Source organism: Python bivittatus, unplaced genomic scaffold, assembly GCF_059951505.1.
Source record: "Python bivittatus isolate LINGU-HERP-01145 unplaced genomic scaffold, Pbiv_v1 ctg000340_np1212, whole genome shotgun sequence".
In the NCBI taxonomy this organism is placed as follows: domain Eukaryota; kingdom Metazoa; phylum Chordata; class Lepidosauria; order Squamata; family Pythonidae; genus Python; species Python bivittatus.
In genome coordinates, this window is record NW_028277056.1 from 29,075,435 (window position 1) to 29,094,869 (window position 19,435).

The 19,435-nt window shown below is 35.3% G+C and overlaps 1 protein-coding gene across 4 annotated transcripts in view; it reads left to right on the top strand.

Moving 5' to 3' along the window:
• Positions 1-19,435, top strand: part of ZBTB20 (zinc finger and BTB domain containing 20) — a 527,488-nt gene that overhangs the window by 480,006 nt on the left and 28,047 nt on the right. For all 4 annotated transcript variants that reach the window (XM_088140752.1, XM_088140754.1, XM_088140753.1 and 1 more), the window contains 2 exons: positions 7,732-7,833; positions 17,031-17,215. In XM_088140752.1, coding sequence (XP_087996878.1) covers positions 7,769-7,833; positions 17,031-17,215 — 250 coding nt within the window. In that variant the 5' untranslated portion in view covers positions 7,732-7,768. The remainder of the gene's footprint in view (positions 1-7,731; positions 7,834-17,030; positions 17,216-19,435) is intronic.

Here is a 19,435-nt window from a genome sequence, read left to right on the forward strand (position 1 = left end):
GCCTTCCTCCAGACATGGACTGGTCCTCTAGCTCTCTTTGCCAAAATTAGAGCTGAATGTCCATCTAGCAATTAAAAATGTACAAATAGAATTAAACTGAATGTTCCAATGAACAATAGAAATGCTAGATTTCTGTATGGACTGCTAATGAATTTACTCAGGCTTGATGTCCTTTCAAATGTAGAGTTTAAAATCTTGCATGTTTAACTTTTATTAGTATCAGTTCTTCCTACTCCATTCCTTACATAAGGAAGTTAATTGCTCTTTCCCTAATTTTTTTCATCCATTCCAATCACATCTAGTGGGAAATTTTCCATTGTTTGTCATTTGTTGACAATTCAAATGTTTGTGAAAATGGCTCAAAGTTTTATTTAATTCATTGTCATTGAGCATTCTTAATTGCTGCTACCAAGAAGTTCAGATATGTCTAAAATATTATTGGGTCCCTGATATTAAAATTACTACCTATTTGCTTTTACTATGTAGATCCAAGCTTTGTGGGAAGCTTTGTGGTTCATAAATTTTTTTTAATTATGATAACTTGAACTAATCATTGGGGCTAATAATAATTGATTATGATAATATATTACCTTATATTAAATATATTTATATACCTGCTTTCTGGGCTGAAATTGTTCAAACTGGTTTATAGTTTATAGTTTACAGCTATAAAATATATAATGAACAATATATCAAAATAATATAAAACAACAGTCAATAAAAATGAATTCCTGTTTCCAGCAACATAAACTCAAACTCTACAAATGGACTTCACCAAATTCCATCAGAATTAAATATATTACATAATAGGAAACAAAAAATGGAAAAGTGCAATCCAGACAGCCAGGACACTTCCAGGTGCAGATTGTGGAACAGCAGGTCATGAATTATTGATGTAAAATATACAGGTTAAAGTTGAAAAGACAGACAAGATGTTCCAGCAAGGTTGACTGGAGGACATACATCAGAATGTAAGATCAATGTAAGGAACATAAGGTTCGGCATGCTTAATCTGTGTGAAGGAGAATATGAAGAATTATTTGAAGAGATAAGAGGCGTTGTGAATTATAGAACACATGGGTTGCAAGGGACCTTGGAGATCATCTAGTCCAATCCCTTGCCCACTTCAGGAATTAGTACTGCAGCATGCCCAACAGATAGTCATACAGTCTTGTTTAAAATCTTCATCAAAGAAGAGTTCACCATGTTATAAGACAGTCTCTTCCTTTGTTGAATTTTTTTGTTATGTCCAACTGAAATCTACTTCAGTGTAATTTAAACTTATTTTTCTTCAGTCTTCTATAACAACTCTGAACAGCTCTGTCCCATCTTCTACGTGTCAGCCCTTCAGATACTTAAAGAACTATAAAATTTCTCCTGCGCAACCTTCTTTTCTCCAGACTAAATATACAAGTGCCTTCAAATATTCCTCATTTATTTTCCTCTCAGGCTCCATATACTCTCTCATGTTGGTTGCTCTTCTCTAGACATGCTTTCTAAAATGTTATGCCCAGAATATACACAGTATTCTAGGCATGGTCTGACCAATACAAAATGGAGAGGAACCATGACTTCTTAACATTATACTTTTGCTGGTACATCCTAATATTGCATTTGCTTTTTTTTTTTTTACAGCTGAATCACACTCTTGGTTTATGTTTCCTTGTAATGTATCAGATCCTTTTTGCTTGTACTGACCCAGGAATCTACAGACCAATCAACTTGACACTAGTACCTAGGAAAATCTAGCAAATATAAGCAAGCAGTGGGTTTGCAAGCTCTTAAGGAACTATGAGAGTGATTACAGGTAGTTCTTGCTTAATGACCGTTTGTTTAATGATGGTTCAATGTTACGACGGCCTCAGAAAAGTGCTTTATGACCTGTACTTGCACTTATGTCTGTCTCACCACCCACCACAGTCACATGATTGTGATTTGTGACCTTTTTACAACATCATTAAGCAAATCACTGTGGTTGTTAAGCGAATCATGTGATCATTAAGCAAATCACATGGTCGTTAAGCGAGTCACATGGTCGTTAAATAAATTCTGCAAAAAATGTCCATTGGGGAAGCTGGATTCGCTTAATGACCACATGATTAGCTTAATGACATGTGATTTGCTTAACAACCATTGTATAAAAGGTCATAAAATAAGGTCTGGTCATACAGTGACTCTCTTAACGACCACCGCACTTAGCGATCAATTTTTTGCTCCCTATAGTGGTTAAGTGAGGACTACCTGTACCAGAAGCCAGCATAGATTTCTTAAACACAGGTTATTCCAGACAAATCTTATTGGTTTAGTCAACAATGTGACTAGATTAGTGGACAAGAGAATGCCGTGGATATAGTGTACATAAACCTCAGTGTAGCTTTTGATAAAGTAGATGATAACTGCCTTCTTAATTGACTGAAACAATATGGGATGGATGGTTCCATTATCAGATGGATTGGCTGAAAAAATGTAGCCAGTCTGTGGTCCTTAATGGGCCTGTGTCCACATGGAAGGTGGGAAGCAGTGGGGTACTAGGGTTCCGTCTTGGGCCCAGTGCTCTTCAACATCTTCATAAATGACTTAGATAAGGGAATAGAAGGCATACTCATAAAATTTGCAGACGACACAAAACTGGGGAAGGTTGCTAACACCCCAAAAGACAAGCTCAAGATTTAAAAGGATCTAGATGGACTTGAACATTGGGTCCTCTCCAGCAAAATGATGTTCATTGGTGAGAAATATAAGGTTGTGCACTTAGGCAGGAAAAGGCAAATGCAAAGTACAAGATAGAGGACCACCTGTCTCTCACAGTATCTGCCTGGCGAATTAGATTTTGCAGGATTGGCACACTCCGGATCCTTTCAATTAAACAGTATCATCTATCAGGACCCCAGAAGCACACTTTCTATGTAACAGTACCTCCCCTCTGCATGAGGTTCCCTCTGAGATCCAGATGGTCTCTACCTTGCTCTTGTTTAAAAAGACCTCAAAGGCCTGATTCTTTGCCCAGGCTTTTGGTGAGGGAAAGTGAAATTTCTGTAATTTTCATTATCTTCTATTTTTTTTTCCTGTTTATTAGTGTATTTCTCTTGTTTAAGTTGTGAGCCACCCAGAGTCGTTGGGAGTAAGGTGGCATACAAAGGGAGGGAGGGAGGGAAAGTACCTGGTTTAGCCATAGTATTTTCTTGGTGGACAAAAGATTAAGCATGAGTCAGCAATGCACTGCAGCTGCCAAAAGAGTCAATGCAGTGTTGGCCTGCATCAGTAGAGCTATAGTGTCACGATCACTGGTATAGTACTGCTGTACTATCAGTGGTCATGATCACTGGTCAGACTGCACCTGGAATTCTGTGTCCAATTCTGGTTGTTGGGAGAATACAAGAAGGTAACTAAGGAATTGGAAAGAGTACAGAGAAGAGCAACAAGGATGAAGGGACGCCACAGGACAGAGAGTATGGATTTGTTCTCAATAGCACCCAAGGGTAAGACAAGAACCAATGAGATAAAGCTTAACAGAGAGAGATCCAAATTTGGAAATAAGGAAGAATCTAAATATTAGGTACGCAAAAAGAATGTTAATTAGTATGTTGTGAACTTACAGTTGACAACAAACTTGTAAAAGTAGTGGATAGTTTTGTTTTCTTGGGAATAAGAATAGATAAAGATGTAAACTGTGCTGAAGAATTAAGAAGGAAATTAATCCTAGGGAGGAAGAAAATGAAAAACTTAGATAAAATTATGAAGGGTAAGGATATTTCTATGGCAACAAAAATCAGAATAGTTAACACAGTAGCCTTCCCAGTGGTAATGTAAATCTTTGAAAGCTGGACACTGAGAGAGTGAGAAAATAAAACTCCTTTGAACTTTGAATCTGGAGATGGTTATTAAAAATACCATGAACTACAAGAAGATCCAATCAATCAGTCCTGGGCAACAACAACAGAAAAAGGACTGACTGCTCCTTTGAGATGATAATCAGAAAGCAGAAAGTCATGCTCTTCAGGCATTTTATACATACATACATACATATATACATACTATAAAAATTGTCTGTTTGACAAGGTTAAGGAAAATAGAAGAGAAAAAAGGATAAGGTAGACTGATGGTATCAAAAAAAAAAAATTTACAAGACTGCCCTTGAATGAGCTAAAGATTACTAAAAAGATAGGTTGCTAAAGTCCATGCATTCACCAGGATTTGATTTGACGGCACCTAACTCTGCAGAGATTTGTACCAATGACCATCCTAAAACTGATTAGAGAGTGAATAGTATTGGCATCCTAGAAGAAAAATGGTACAGTCTTTCTATCCTGGGATGTTGAATTATGAGAATTCTTAGGTTGCTAATATTACAAGACTTCTTCACCTGTTCCCAGAATTCATAGAAGAGAATTTTGTGGGCTACTGTCTCAATCAAGTACAGTTTTCAATTTAAAGTAGTTTCCTGTTGGGAATGCTATAGACCTTAAAGAACATACTAATAAAAAAAATTAGAAGGTCATTGGCTTCTGTTCAGGATCTAGAAGATATATATGAGTCAAGATTATAATCGATTTGAACTCTCAAGTGCTGGCTAGGATTAACACTATTAAAGATGCTGTTTCTGTCAAGGCTTTTGAAAGTTAAAATACACAATAAAAAGTTCTACAGGTTTCTGAGCCAGATAACATAGTACTTCAAAATCAATTTTGTACATAGAGAAGCAGTAATTTTCTTGGAGCTTTTTGAATAAATATTCTGGGTCCTTGCCTGACCTGTAGGAATCAAACATACACATAATCGTAATTGAGGTAAAGCCATATGTTTCTCACTGCCAGTTCTAAGCTACAGTTGGTCAAAGCAAGAATTACAGTTTCAGCAAAATGAAATGTCATAGCCTGTTAAAAGAAAATAAAATGCAGAACTTGGATGCAGATAAGTACGAGATACTGTGTGACAAAGACTGGGAAGATGATATAAACGTTTACTGTGTAAGCACACACTGTGTTTCTAGATTTCAGTAAAACAAAGCCTTCATAAACAGGCGAAAAGTATTTTTATTTACTTTTTGTAGATGCTGCTAGGAAACTTCCCCACTTTTAACAAACCATAGCAGCATATGGAATGGTGCACCTATAAATAATAAAGACATAATAAATGTAATAATTAACAAATAATAAAGAGATGTTAGATGTTTACATGACTAGAAAGTATTATAGAAATACTGATCCCCCTTTTATTCAGTATTTTGCTTCTTCTAAGTGGAGACACAATCTATTAACTATGGCATAGAGTAGTTCATAAAATATAAAGTAGAGGCAACATTTTCTCCAAAGATCAGATAAGGGGAACTAACAGTTATAGCTTCAGGCACTGGTTGTAAGTCACTATTTTTAGCGCCATCATAACTTCAAATGACCACTAAGCGAACAGTTGTTAAGCAAGGACTACCTGTATAAAACATTTAATGAGCTTAACTTTGCTACTCTTGATCTGTTTTCTTTTTACTATAACACATAAATACTAAATATTTATAAGTGATCCTTCAACTAACTTTGAAAATAGCATCTAGGAACTGGCAGCTAATAATCGGAAGCATATTGCTCTTGCTGTTAGGGATAATGTCACAACTAATAGCAATCAAAGTTTATTCTCCATGAATATGTCTTTATAAAGATGTCCACATTGACAAGAATGGTGCAAAGTGTTCCAAATGTGGTGGTGGTATAGATTTGTTTAAAGAATGGTTATGTTGGCAATTTTTAGTACCTTTCCTAATTATCGTCACCATGGAATTACCTTTTTCACAGTAGCTACCTGCATTATGGGTCAACATTTCATCAAACTATATATCATGACTGCAAGAACTGAAGATTACTCTAGTCCACAACAAATGAGAACAAGCATTTTGATTTTTTTTTCCACCTCCCTCTGTCAGACCAGGTGAAGAATAATTTTGGCAGTAAAAAGTCCTGGAGAGAAGAGAATAAAAATTATTACTAAACAGGAATAATATTGCAGGGGGGTATTAACTAAGTGCAGATTTCTTATCATGTATATGTGTAGGACAGGAAGCTGTGAAATAGAATACATTTAGACACCTTCCAGTATGCATGTACTGTGGGTTCGGGGCTAATGCACCTTATGCTTATGAGCATGGTAAGTAATACGATATGACAGACCATATCATAGAAGTGGGTCTGATTAATGAGCAGCTCAGAAAAGGAGGCCAATAAGCAAAGAAGGGTCACTATCCAATTTATGAAAAGGGGAAAAAGAAGTATCAAAGCATTAGGGTGAGGAGTTATGCAGAAAGGCAATTAATCAGCATTGCCTTTATAGGAGGCCAAATGTATTTTTGCTGACTCTATTCCCTTCGCAAGCCAACACCATGCAAAATCAACAGTAAACAACTGAAACTGCATCTTCAAGGGCCTCAGTGTTATATAAGAATACGAAGGGCCTTCCTTAAGTGAAAAATGAAAAAGCTAACATTGAAATGAAAGCATGTATTAATACTGTATGTGTTATGTTTCTTTTTTTAAAAAAATCCTTGCTGGAATAAAGCAAGTGTTTTTTAATCCCTTTTGGCAAAATAGGGAGAATTTCATCAACAATGTATGTCCTTCCTTGTGTGAAAGAAGATGGGTTCTTTGGTTTGTCTGATTACATTAGACCTATTTCCTGCTTCTTCTCTAAGAGCTTAAGGCATGTTAGCTTTTTGCTGCCAGAAGGAAAAGAAAAAAACAGTGGATGTCTCCCTTGCGGTACCCTCAGTTTAAATTTTTAGCTGGTGATTGTATTTTAATGTCATTGTGAGTCCTGAACTATTGTTTTTTTCTGCCAGTATTGTTCATTATTATATATTAATACCATGTGTGATGAGGCATTGCCATATTAAAGACAGTTGAAAACCAATTAATGATATTCATAGAAGTTATATCTATCTATAGCTACTATAGCTCTACTATATGAATGACAGCATCCCTAAGTACCAGAAAGTTGACATTGTTAGGCCAAATGGCCTTATTCTAAATGCAGTCTATAGTGATAGTATTAGTTCTCAACAGAAATTAAAAACACCTGGAAAACAATATTGAAATAATTTTCAATTAGAAATACTGTAATAGATGCAAAACTTCTTTATTCAAATATAATATCTCTTTGTTGAATGGATAAAATGCAGAGTACATAGTTCACTGTTACTTCTTCATACACTTAAATAATTGTGTTTGCATTATATATTTTAATAGAATTAGAATTTTATTTTTTTAATTTAAACTTTTAAATCTCTGGCATTTGTTCACAGGGAAGATGTCTCAACTCATCATTATTTAAATTATCCAATCCTATATCTTTTGTTTTGTTTATTTACAGAGGGGGCAATAGGAAGAATAGTACATACTCTAAGTACATGTCAAATTACACTTCTATTAGGATATTTCTTTTTTTGTATTAGCAATTATTCAAAAACATTATTAAAATAATTTGCAGGTTTGAATTTACCACTTGCCCATTATGATGCCTAAATCCAGTGTTCTGTTTTATCACAACCAAAGGAAACATTAGCGCATTATTGATCAGCTCATGTTGAATCTCCTCAGTCATTTAGTGTGGAAAAGTCATTTTGGAAGATGTCATTGTTTCTTTCACAATTTACTATCCAGAATCATTTGAAGTCATTTGCTAACTGTTCATCTTTTTTCCAGATAATTTATGAACAATTCCCTCATACTTCATCTTGTTTCTTTTCAGTGCAGGCACAACTTTTCTCTTTTCTCTGCCTCAATGAATGTCTGCATCAAGTCCAAAGCTTGGAGTGATTTACCTGAAGAGTGATATCATTCAGAAACCACTGTAAGTTAATTGTGTATATCTCTATATAATACTACTGCTTAAGGCCAAAAAGAAAGTATCAGAACTTTCTAAGAAATTAGAAGCTAGCATACACAGGATGTACCAAAAGTTAGGCCCCTTAAGCCAATCACAATATGTTTTATTAACTTTTTGTTTCAGAGAAAATGTTACTTGTACTTAGGAATGATCAAAGGTCATGTGTGAAATGAGTAACTACATTTTAGAAGAAAATGGCAACCAATTGATCATTTAATGTAATTTATATAGCGAATTGTATATGGCACCTGACTTTTGCTACATCCTGTATTTTCACAGGTTACAAAGAGAGTCAGAAGTAAGTATAGAAGCAAAGTTGCAATAGTGTTTCAGTTGCATTTTATGGGACTTCTGCCAGTCAATAGAGTTGGGATTTGGCATTTCAGGTCAGCTGAGAAGGCAATATTAAATAGCTTACAAGGCAAACTTAAGACTCAAGTAATTTAAAGCCATCTATTTAATAAGCATTTGTTATGATTAAAAATAACAAAGGATCACTCACCTAACATTTCTGATTCTCAGAAAATAAAAATTGGATTGTCTGATGATCTTTTCCCTCCTTGTAAGGACTTACGAACAATTAATAATACCAACAATTAATAGTACCAATACTGTGGAGCCAGTAATGATTGATAAAATAACCCAACCTGAAATTACATTGTTAGAGTTCCCGATCAACAACAGCAAGTAATTTTTCTGCATTGAATTATTTATCCAACAATTAGCTAAGATAATCCTTTGACTGGCAAAACAGGGGGGTAAAGCATTTCCTCCAGCATTCCTTGTTTACAAATCCAGATTGAGAAGAAGCAGTTAGTGTACGGTATAATTGGTGGAATGTAGGCAACAGCATTTTGGCTTGATTGACTGATTGATCAATTATGTGCCATCAAGACAGCGTTGACTCTTAGCGACCACACATAGATAGATTTATCTATGTTATATATCTGAATAAAGATAGTCTGGTCTTTTGAAGTGGAGTTGATGAATATGCATAGAAATGAAAGTATAGGTGTAATTATGAATAAAAGAGGTAAAATATGTGGAAGAAAATATGAATCAGTGTTATTTAGGTTGTTGCAGTAGTGCATGAAAGTAGGAATTCATAAGTTGATGATAGTGCATGTGAATGGTGAAAATGAAAGAATCAAGAATGAGTTTTGAGAAAGGTTGTGCAGTATTCTGAATTCAGCAGGTTATTGAGAAATGTATGATTGTGAGAAAGCTTACTATATGTTTGGTGACATAAAGAAAGCTTATGATAAAGTGAGTAGATTTTAATATTGAACATTTTTCACAATGCAGTAAGAGGAGCTTATGATAAAAATAAAGCATGTATGAATATAAATGGAATACTCAGTGAATGGTTCAGCACTAAGCAGGGAATAAAACAAGGATATGGGAGGTTCCCTTAACTGTTTAATTTATTCATGGATAACTGAATAACAGTCTGTGGTTATGTTAGAGGTATGTTGGTTGGGGATGTGGAGATGTCTATACTTTTGTATGCAGATGATGCTGTGTTAAATAGATATTCTTTAATATAGTTATTGAACACCAACATAAAACATAGGGTACATAGGGTAGACAATACATGATAATGTAATACCCACCATTTTGCCAAAGTTTATAAATGATATAGCAACATTTTACATCATTAGGGAAATGGTTATATTTCTGTCAGAGAATAAATCATTCAAGTAAAACAAATCTGAGTGCTCTGAGAATTTTATATGTAAACCATTTATTAAGTGAGAGTGGATATCTCTGTAAAATGTACAGTGCATGTGGTCTCAGGGCCACAAGGGTAAAGTCTAAACATGTAAGGAATTTTCTGAAATTTCCCCTCCATGATTGCTGTTGGGAGCACATTAAAGCAAGTTAAAGATAAGGCTCTTCTGAATTTTCGAGCTGTTATTTGATATAAATATGAGGCTAGTTGTAGAAATAAAGATTAATGATTCACAGTAATCATTATCTCTAGGGGGGTGATGCTGTGTTATTAGCTAAGAACCCAAAGTATTTGCAGTATATCTTAAGACTGTATGATGCAACAAGGAGTATGGATCTGAAAATTAATGTATTAAAGACCAAGATAGCTGTGGTTTTTTGTACAGAAAAAACAGAGAAAATGGAGTGATCAATTCCAAGTTATACTTAAATGACAAAAATTAGAGCAAGTAGATAAACTGAATGCAGTTAAATTTAAGTCAAAATAAGTATGTACGCTAAAATAAGAGACAGTTTCAAGAATGAATGAGTGCTGAATGTGGATTGAACACCAAAATGATTGACTAACTGCCTTCCAGAAGGTGCTCAAAAAGAGTTCTTCTGGGGAACATTTGGGCTTTGATCCCATTTTGGTTTAGTTATAGTTTGGTTCAGTTAACTTTTTTCTATATTTTTCATGAGTTTGTGGACCTTTTATTTGTATTTATTTGTACTTATTTGTATATTTTTGTTTATTGTATTTTGTTTTTATACAATTTTAATCCTAACCCTATCTATAAACCACTGAGAATCCTTAGGGTTCATCAGTCTATCATCATCATCATCATCATCAATAATGATAATAATCATCATCATCATCTTATGGGATGCTGCTTTTAATATATTTGCAAGAATTAATGCTTGAAATTCCTTCTAAATTAATTTTCTTAATTTTTCTGCTAGTATTATAAGTACTATTCAAACCTTCCAATTTGATGTTTATATTTGTTTGGTCAAGTGGAAAGAGTGGAAAAAGTCCAGTTGCATAATTTACCTGTTTGAATGGAACTTAGGCAAGGTTGCCTTTTTATTCTTTCCAATCTAACTAAACATTGGAAAAAATAATGTAAAGGAGATTGAAAGTTTCTCTGCTCAACAGTGTGATAACTCTCCAAAAACTGAATAGAATGGGATGAAATTTAGTGCTGGAAAAAAGACAGCAAAAGAAAATTTTAATTTTAATAATCAGCTGAATCAAGAGGGCGCCTGTTGGGGAAAAACATTCTGGAAAACAATCTTGCAGTGCATCCATATGGGAAAGGTATTTGGGCAGTAGTTTAGAACATTGCTTCCATTCAAAATCCCCTTCTTCTTCCTTCCTCATCATGTGACACAGAGCAGAATTTTTGTAGCCTGCTGTGTGTTTTTCCAGTGCCCACATACACATAAACATATGGCCAATACTAGTAAAGAGTTTAGAAAAAATTCTAGAAGCTATGGTTTTGCATACTTTCATAGCTTGCTTATATGTAAAGAGCTGTTTTGAGATAATCAAGGTTACATGTATAAATGGAAAAGGAATAATTGAGTTGACTCACCTGTTAATTTCTGCTAAATGGAGATTCAGAATCAGACTAAATAAAGTCTTCTAAAATAATCGTATCATCTGCAGTATACATTGAGTGATTGTGCCATCAGATTCTGTTCCACATCTAAAATCATACTTTCTTTTACAAGCAGAATGATATGTATATTTGTCAGATGGATGACAAATCAAGTTAGAATGGCATTCATGAAATAAAAATTGCCAGAAATATTTTCAGCTATTTTACAAAATATGTATCAAATAAATCAGATTTTATTCTAGTACTTGATCCATAACAGTATATGCTGCTTTACAGAGTGGCAGGGTGGGGAAAGAATAAAAAGAATGCATCATTTTTTAAAATGAAAAATTAAAACTTTCATGGGATTTTGCCTCAACAGCAACAGTAACTGAAAACTTAAAAGAAAAACATAAGTTATTTTAACCATGAACACATTGAAGTACTACATGTATCCTTTCAGTTAAATTATGATTAATAAATATAAGAACATTGAGTATTTGATGAGTATACCTATTAATGGGTAAGAAGCTGCAGAAGTAGTGTGGAAGCTAACACTGAAATAACCTTGTTATAAAGCTTAAGGATTATTTATTTATTTATACCTAGCTAGCTAGCTAGCATTTATATGGCCACCCAATTTAATCAAGGTGACTATGGATGACTTACCAAACAGCAACAAAACTTAAAGAATACAAAACTGCAGTAAATACACCTACAAACAATAATGAAACAATAACACAGTGATCCAAACAGCAATTATACCATCATGGGGCTCCAGCACATCATGATTCAAGGACCTAGGGAAAGAGCCAGATCTTGACAGCCTTTCTAAAGGCCCACAGGGTCTTTGACCATGGACAGTTTTGAACTATGCTGGCTATAGATTTTGGCAGATCCTTGGGCGTGACTCCCTCACTGTCCCCCATAGGTCTATTTTCTTTCCATCATGGTTGCTAACTGGTGCTCCTTATCTTCCTCCTTTGTGTACCACCATCTGCTTGCTTACTAGCAGGATTGCTTTTGAGGAACAGAAAGGAGCATCTGTTGCTCCTCCATTACATCACCTAGGTAAAAAAGAAGTGGGCAAACAGCTATGTTATACAGTAGTGGCAAAAAAAAAAAAAGACCCAGGCTCACTGAGGTCTTATCAGTGGAATTGCTTCTCAGATTTTGGTTCATGGTTTGTGCTGAACTGCTGATCCTTCACCCTAGTCTCTCAAAAGAAATGAGATAGCAGCCTGATTGTAGTTTGTTTCAGACATTACTGATTAAATATAGTCATGTTTCAGATGTTACTGATTAAATATGTAAGAAAATCTTTGTATTGTTCAGAAATAAGGTGAAAATTTACATTGATATATATATTTCTTAAACGTGTATATTTTCCGTCAAATACACATTTTGAGATATTTTGAAGAACTGTGATGCACCTTCAGAGAACTGCACAACACAATGGATAATCACATTTTGATCTGTTCATTCATCTGTATACTGTGCAAAAAATTGCCATATTGTAAAACTACATCTAGTTGTCATTATGACCTGATAGATTTTGCTTTTAAAGACATATTGCCATATATGAAATTCAATACAGTATACCCACTCTTTATATGAACATTGACCTAGCTCATTATGCAAATTTCAGTTACATGTTTTTTACTCTTTCCTGTAATGACTAATTCCAGAGGGGAGGTAATTTTATTAGGTTGTTGCAGGAAATAATTCAGAATTTTGTAATACTTAATTGTGTGGTAAGATTTTGTGAACAAGATAGCAGTTTTATAGATCTTTTTAAGTAGGCTGTAGTTCATAACCAAAATTGTTATGGTAATACATTTCATAATCTTTAAGATGCCAGAGACACCTGGGGGTGGGGAGTAGATATTTATGTCTAACCTTTGACATTTTCTTAACACTTTAAGAAAGCGTTTTAGCTTCAAAAAAGATCCAAGGTGATGAATAAGAATTCAAAGTTAATTTTAATATGATAATATTTAGTATTTGGCTTGTTTTCCTTTAACGATGTGGTTGTTAGGCTGTCTTTAGATATAATCAAGCAACATATTTATTTACCCTGTGGGTTATTGTATAATTGTTAAGGAAAGAAAGGGGAAAATAGAGATTCATATCTGCCAATTTGTCTCAGTTCAGTTTCCATTTTCTACTTGAGCAAAAGTTTCATTGGATGGTGTAATTTTAATACTTAATGGCAAAGATTCTTTAAAGGGCCTTAGTAAACCAGCATGATGACTGGAAGCAAAAATCTGAAGTTCTGTGGTTAACCTAGTCTGAAGCAGCTGGTCCTCTGCTGCCCTCTGGAGGTTATCCATTATAACTGGCAGCCATCATGGTTTCACAAGAACTTTCATGTGCTGTGCTCTTTCTTACCATACCAAGCTTATATAATTCCTTTATATAAGCAGAGACAATGTTCTTGATTAATAGCAAAGTGGCTTGCTCTTTGTTATGTTATAACGTGTTTTTCTGCATATTTCTTCACTTCTGATTCCATGAGGGTACAGAATTACTTTGTAAATCATTTTTTTCCTGCGAAAAATCTTTGGGGGAGGCGGAAGAGAGGTAGGAAATAAGAAATAGATTTGTTGTTTTACTGAATCTGTTCTTCTATTTTTTTCTAACAAAAACACTGTTTCCTGCATTCCAGAGTTTGTTTGGACACTTCTATTATCCATCTTACTTTAATTTTATATATAACATCTCATATCGTGTGTATTTAAATTTATGTGTACAACTCAAAGGTATGCTAAATAGCCCCAGAACAGTACTCTTTTTTCAAAACTGTTTTTTTTTCTTCTCTGTACACAAGAAATCTATTTTAACTCTGTCCAGGTCTCTGGGCAGAGAAGATTTAAGATTCTCTGTCCACTGTTCTCTCAGTGTTTACTCGTTTTATAACAGTTATAAATGTTTATAATTGAACATAGATATTGAGATCATTTTCCTCATTGGTCACTCTAAACAATATTATTTTTGTGAAGCGTGCAAAACAATCTGAGCTTGAAATACCTGCTTGGAGTGTTTGGAGCTTGAACAAACCATCACTTTCCAGAAGTTTTGCCCTGATTTCAAGGGAAAAAAACATGATTTTATATTGGCTTTGAGATGGCACAGGTCCCATTCAGAGTTGTATTGTTTTAAGAGTCTTGTTGACTTTTTTTTCCCACCATAGCCAATAAAGTAGCTTAGGACAACATTAGGTAATAGGAGAAGGGAGTTGAGATGAGGAAAACAACAGCAGTGATTTAAGGCGGTGACCAGTAATGGCAACTACTGCTTCGGGGCCTCAGTCACTGAATAATTTGGTTTATGCACAGGCAATTTTGGATGGCTAATCCTAACTTAAGAGCCTCATAAAGACTGTTTTCATTTGTCTGTGTCCCTGTCTGGAAAATAAATTTCCTGCTTTTTGGGGAAAAAAAATCTGCTATGACATAGTGAGTTCATAGATTGTTTTGTTTGTATTTTTGTGTGCTGTAAAATAAGTTTATCCAATATGTTTTAAAACATATTTCTTGGTGGGGGAGATGGAGCTTATAGCATTTTTTGTTTTATAAATTATGTTAAGCTTGTTTTAGAGTATGTGCTATATATTTATCTGTTTTATCTCAAAGAGGCAGTTTTATCTCAAACTGTGCCACCAATTATCAACAACCGTGGGATGGTTTTCCCAGAGTTGTGGATGTGGGTGTCAGATTGCCAACTCCTATTGTATAGAATCAGTGGTAGCCACCACTTCACAAAACAATCCATTATACTCCCAAGAGTTATTTCAAAAGTGAACTGGCCAAACATGCCAGATACCTAGAAACTGGCACAGAAGTGCTCATCCTTCTACTTGACAATGTCCTACATAGAATGCCACATGCTACACATCAGCTGAAGTCACCAGCAGTGCCCTATGTAATTGGCAGAGAAGTTATTTCCAAAAGCTGCAGAAGCAGCGACTGGCTGGCCTTTTTATTGCACTCTGGCACAAAGAGAGGGATGGGCTAAGAAGAAGGGGGCTGCACAGTGATGGGTGCAGATATAACCTCTCCAAGTGCCACAAATTGATCTCCATAAAGGAATCAGTGGGTATGGAGTTGCAGCACAGCAGCTATGCTAGCTCCTCATCCCATGCCTCACATTCAAAAGAAATTATTTCCAGGATTGCCTTGAGACTTCCCAGAACAAGCCAGGGAAAGCAGAGCTGGCTATAAAGTTTGAGAGTTAAAAAGAGCATGGCCACAGCTACTGTTAGGGAACTAATAGTCCCATTGCCATGGCAAGGAAAGCTTATGGCAGAAAGCAGGCACAATCAATATGAGAAGTTGAGAGGAATACCATGCAATGAGGCCTTGCTGAGGGACTAGACCCAAGAGGAATTAAAGGAAGATGGTGTGGAAATTCTTGGCAAATGCACTGGAGTTGTAGTCTTTTGTGGGTGGCTGCAGGGTTTCTTCCTCTTCTACCATAAATATGCATCTTAAATATTCCATATGCAGCTATCATGTAAGGCTAGGTTGGGTAGGCATGGGAGTCATTAGTATCAGGGAGCACACTGGAGACATGTACCCTTATTTACAATGGTCCTTGGTTGAGATCTGAGCATAAGGAGTAGGGTGGAATTAACTATTAGGCTGCTTCTCTGGGTCTGGGTAAGGGAGAATGGGAGAAAAGGAGGTAGTTCTATAGCTCTCCAGGATACCTGACAACCACTTCTTCAGTTTTGCTTGTGGAGTTGTTTTTGGTTTTGTCTCACAGGAATGGGTAGCAGCATAGCTGGTTGTCCTCCAGCTGAATTCAATACTTTTTCCAAAGAGGTTAAAACACCTAGGAGAACTCTTTCTTACTTTGCGCATAACTGACCAGCTTATGTAAGGAGATAAACTAATGTATGGCCGTAGTAACGCTATTAAATATGTCAGTGGGAGAGGATGGTTAGCATGGGTAACTGAAAAGGGGTTAATTGACTGAATCTAACCATTTGAGGATTAAACTCAACTCCAAATAAATCCAGTCACACATGGAGTTAACTAAGCCAACTCATTCAGCTGTGCCATGGAAACACCAAAACCTGATGAACTGGATTGGTCACAGTTTTTAATTCCACTATAGGAATCGAATCAGCCATTGTATATGACTCTCTGATGCCCAGTGGCCCTAGGGCAAACAAACCACCTTTCCCCAGTCAGGCTGCTTGTAGATGCAGCTCCTGCAACTACTAACAACCAGCATTGAAAACAAATTGGAAAAAAACTCAAACCTCAAACAATAAAACATATTTCCACATCTTCCCAAAGGAAAACAAACAGTAACACACAGTTATTAAGTGTTTGCCAAGAACCTAAACATTCAGGTGTATCTTTACAAATTGCATAAGCATCTGCCAGCCTTAGCTATACCCAAGATTTATAGCCCCAACTTTTACCACTCTGGGCATCTTACAAAATGGGTTCCACTAGGCAACATTGTTTAATTGATTGAATCCCAAGATCCTGGGTATGTCAGACCACACAGAAACTGCAGGAGTTATTGTGTACAATGTTTTAAAAAATGTGTTGAGTATCCACTAGGCTTGAGATACCTATTTTACTTTACCCCTCTCTTCCACAAAATTGAGCCAGAGCCTTTGCTGGCATCACTGTCACCACCAAGCCTCCCTGAATCCCTTAAAGGCTACTCTTACCAAAAAAATATAATAATGCAGCCCCAGCTGCAAAAGATTTTCCACCTAGGCATAATGCAATAGTTGTGAATTGTGGAGGTTTTCTTGTAGTAGATTCTCTTTCCTGCATACTGTATGTAACTGCTTCCTTCAAAGGTCTCTTTGTTTTCTTTTAGGAAGAAACCCAAGACAACTGAAAAACCGAAGTCTGAGGAGAATGAGATTACGCAGAAGGGTGCCTTCATTGCCAAGTCAGGCCTTCCCTGCCTGAACTTTGAAGCTGTCTCATCTCTGAGCCCAAATCTCATCCATTCATCCCATTCACTAAGAAACCTGCACATATACACAGGGTCACCTGATTGTAAGTACAGTAGTGCCATGGGGATATCTGAGTGTAACTGCTGAGACATGGTCTGAGTTGCTTAGTGTCAACCCACCCTCTCAAAACACTGAAATATTTATCTAATTATTAGATGAAGTAAGTTTATTAATATAGTCACACCCTAATCAATTGTTTCACAACCTTGGCAACTTTAAGATGTGTGGACTTCAATTCCCAAAATTCCCCAGCCAGCCTTGGGGGTTGAAGTCCACATATCTTAAAGTTGCCAAGGTTGAGAAACACTGCCCTAATCTATAAGAAGTGAATTTCTACACTTTGAAGTGGGCCTAGGAGGAAAGAGAAATCCAGTGTGGTAGCAGAATATTGTGCATGTGGTAGTGTAAGGGGACAAAACTGGGTCACTACACTTTGCACAATTACTACCATAAGGAACTGCATTTTAAAAAAATAATGGAACCAACTAAGGAAGGCTCTACTCGTTTATTTATTTACTGTGTATATTTGTGCTGTTGCTGTCTTTAATTCCTGTTTTCCAACATTGAAGTCAAAAGAGCTAGCAGCATTCTATAATCAGTGCAGTTGCTGCAATATAATTTCAAGTTATTAAGCCAGAAATAAAATAAAATAAAATAATTGCCAGATCATATTTATTCCTAGGTTAAAAGTCATTTTTATATGAACCTCCTAAACTGATGGTGCCTACTTCAGGCTGTATGGAATTACTGTTATGTTATGGAATTGATTTAGATAGGAACCAAACAGAAGGTAAATCATATTCCCAGAATTAGATATGAGAAATATATTGCAATCATAAACTGTAGAATTCAAAAATGAATCAGTATAAACTCTTTCACTTGGATTTAATTACTCCATTTTCCCTTTTAACTTGAATTCAGAACCACAAGGAAGCTAAAACTAAATTTCAAGAATCTTAAACTTATAGTCAACTGTTTAAACTACTGGAGCTTTTATAAGTACTCTAACAAGGAAACTGCTAGATGAATTGGACATATGTGAAATCTCACTCTCACTGATAACTGGAGGTGTTGTTTCATCTCTGAAATGGTTTTAAAATGAATAATTGCAAAAGTAAAGAAAGATTAAGGCCAACCTCCAAGATCTTGCGTGTTGCTGAAACTAATTTAAGAAATTTCGGAAAGAAATAGTTTAAAGCATAATTATTATAGAATGGCAAAATAGATTTTATGAGGACTGGTAGTACATATCTGAACACTAGCTGTAGGGTAAATAAATTAAATATTTTCTTAATAATCTGAGGGATAAATCAGTACAGTATGCTGAAAATGGTCTGACCTAGGTCTCTTATATTCTTATGAATTTAATTGGGGGTGGTGGTGGAAGAGCTGTAGTTTCAGATTTGTACTGAATTAGTACCTAAAGAGACCAAATGGTTTTGGGCAAACAAAATTACCCCTAACAAGTTTCAAATTCTCAGGAAGAAAAAAAGAAGGGAACGTTATTGGTATATACGCAGATTGAATCTGAGGCATTACTCTTATACTTAAAAGAAATGTAAACAATCTGGCAGTCTACTATTTTGGGCTACAATGTATTTGATCTAAAAAGTGTAAGCATTTCACTGAGTTTGAAAGTCTTCTAATGAAAAATATAATCTAAACCGTTCCTGTCTCTGAAAACAGCAAGTAGCTCTTATTATAAATTATCAGGAAGTCACTGAAGGCAAAATATTTAATTTGGAACATATTTTATTACAGACTGCACAATGTATGTAAATTTTAAAAAATGCTGTGAAGCTGTTGCATTAGCTTGCTCTAGCAAAAATATTTTAAATTTGTTTTTGGAGCTTGAATGCGTGCTACAACAGGGACCCAATTATTCTTGCTCATTTAAATATTTTTCAGTAAATGATATACATCTTTAATCATTTATAAAATCAAAAACACTATTTCCAAAATATATATTTTAAACAATATAGAGAAGGAAGAAGTATCCAAAATCCTCTGCCAGTATACAACTTGTAATGCACTGTTTCTCCTTCACAGTCCTCAAGAAAGTAACAAAATTTAAAACTATTTTCTCAGTAGCTATTTTGCCTTTTTAAGCATTGAAAGTACAAGTAAAACAATATATGTAAACAAAAAATCCTTGGTTCCTATTAGGAAATCTGCCTGAGAATGACACTCAGCTATTTGCTGTAAGAACCTCTTCCTCCTCCTCCTAAAACTTTATCCCACTGTGTTATGTGGTATGGTACTA